We start from the raw sequence: 988 nt of genomic DNA, 5'->3' as shown, positions 1-988 counted from the left end.
AACAACTTGGCCGCCGCCCTGGGAAGCTGCGCTCAACGCCGTCTGGAGGTCGACTCCGCTGGGAAGAGTCGGGTTCTCTCCGTCTGCGTAGTTCACGAAGAACACTTCGGGCTTCGATTGTGGCGGTGCTGGAACCTCGATCACTCGCTGGTCCTGTTCAGACTGCTTGTTCAGGACATACACGACGTGTTGCTGTTGTGGCGGTGGTACGACGATGGGTTCTGGTCCCTGTGCACCGTCAGGAAGTCTCACGAAAATGATATTGCGTTCCAATTTAGGTTCTGGAATGTAGCTTGGCCGATTGACAACACCTTCATTTGCTGGCACATCGTACAGGAACACACGGCTGTTCACCTGAGGCGTAACGCATCTTCCATCCACGTGCCGCACTTGCCCACTGCCACAACTGCCAGAGTTAAAGGATGGACCAGAGGGCGTGCCCAGGTTGTACCCCTGAGGGGCAGCAGACGCAGCAGCCACCAGTGCAAAAACCTATAAGAAAGTTATATTCTTCAGTCCTAGAAATCCATTATATTACAGTTAGCATACTCGCTCTCGAAATATCCGACTCTACTCACCAAGAGCTGCATGATGAAAGTTAATGCTTCGTCTTCTGTAGCGTCATATATATATACGTCAACATGATGCTCCTCCTACACACTTTAGATTGGCCTTCACAAGGTCTTTCCTTTCACCCTTGGTTTGTAATTCTTGGAGTAATCCGTTGTCCAGTAGTCTGAGATGATGACAATGCAGTTCAGATGGAAAGACATTTTTTGATATATTTTTACATAAGCATGATAGGCATGTTTCAAAATTCAAGATGTACCTGTTCGTGGATAAATCATAAACACATTTATTTAGCGAGTGTATCTCCATACACACGTATATTTTACAGTTGCACATAGAGAAACGCACACTTTCATAAATGTATACACATACATGAGTGAGTGAATGCGTAATATCGAAATAATGGATGAATAAGTTT

The 988-nt window shown here is 46.0% G+C and overlaps 1 protein-coding gene across 1 annotated transcript in view; it reads right to left on the bottom strand.

The window, feature by feature from the left end:
* The window catches only part of LOC119587493 (ATP-dependent RNA helicase A-like), a 971-nt gene extending 381 nt beyond the window's left edge, over positions 1 to 590 (bottom strand). The window contains exons 1-2 of the mRNA XM_037936219.1: positions 579 to 590; positions 1 to 492 (exon numbers count right to left, since the gene is read on the bottom strand). The exon at positions 1 to 492 is cut by the window's left edge and continues 381 nt beyond it. Of these exons, the coding sequence (XP_037792147.1) occupies positions 1 to 492; positions 579 to 590 (504 nt within the window). The remainder of the gene's footprint in view (positions 493 to 578) is intronic.
* Between the last annotated feature and the right edge of the window lie 398 nt (positions 591 to 988).

The sequence above is a fragment of the Penaeus monodon genome, chromosome 22, assembly GCF_015228065.2.
Source record: "Penaeus monodon isolate SGIC_2016 chromosome 22, NSTDA_Pmon_1, whole genome shotgun sequence".
Lineage (NCBI taxonomy): Eukaryota > Metazoa > Arthropoda > Malacostraca > Decapoda > Penaeidae > Penaeus > Penaeus monodon.
This window is presented reverse-complemented; position numbering and strand designations above follow the sequence as displayed.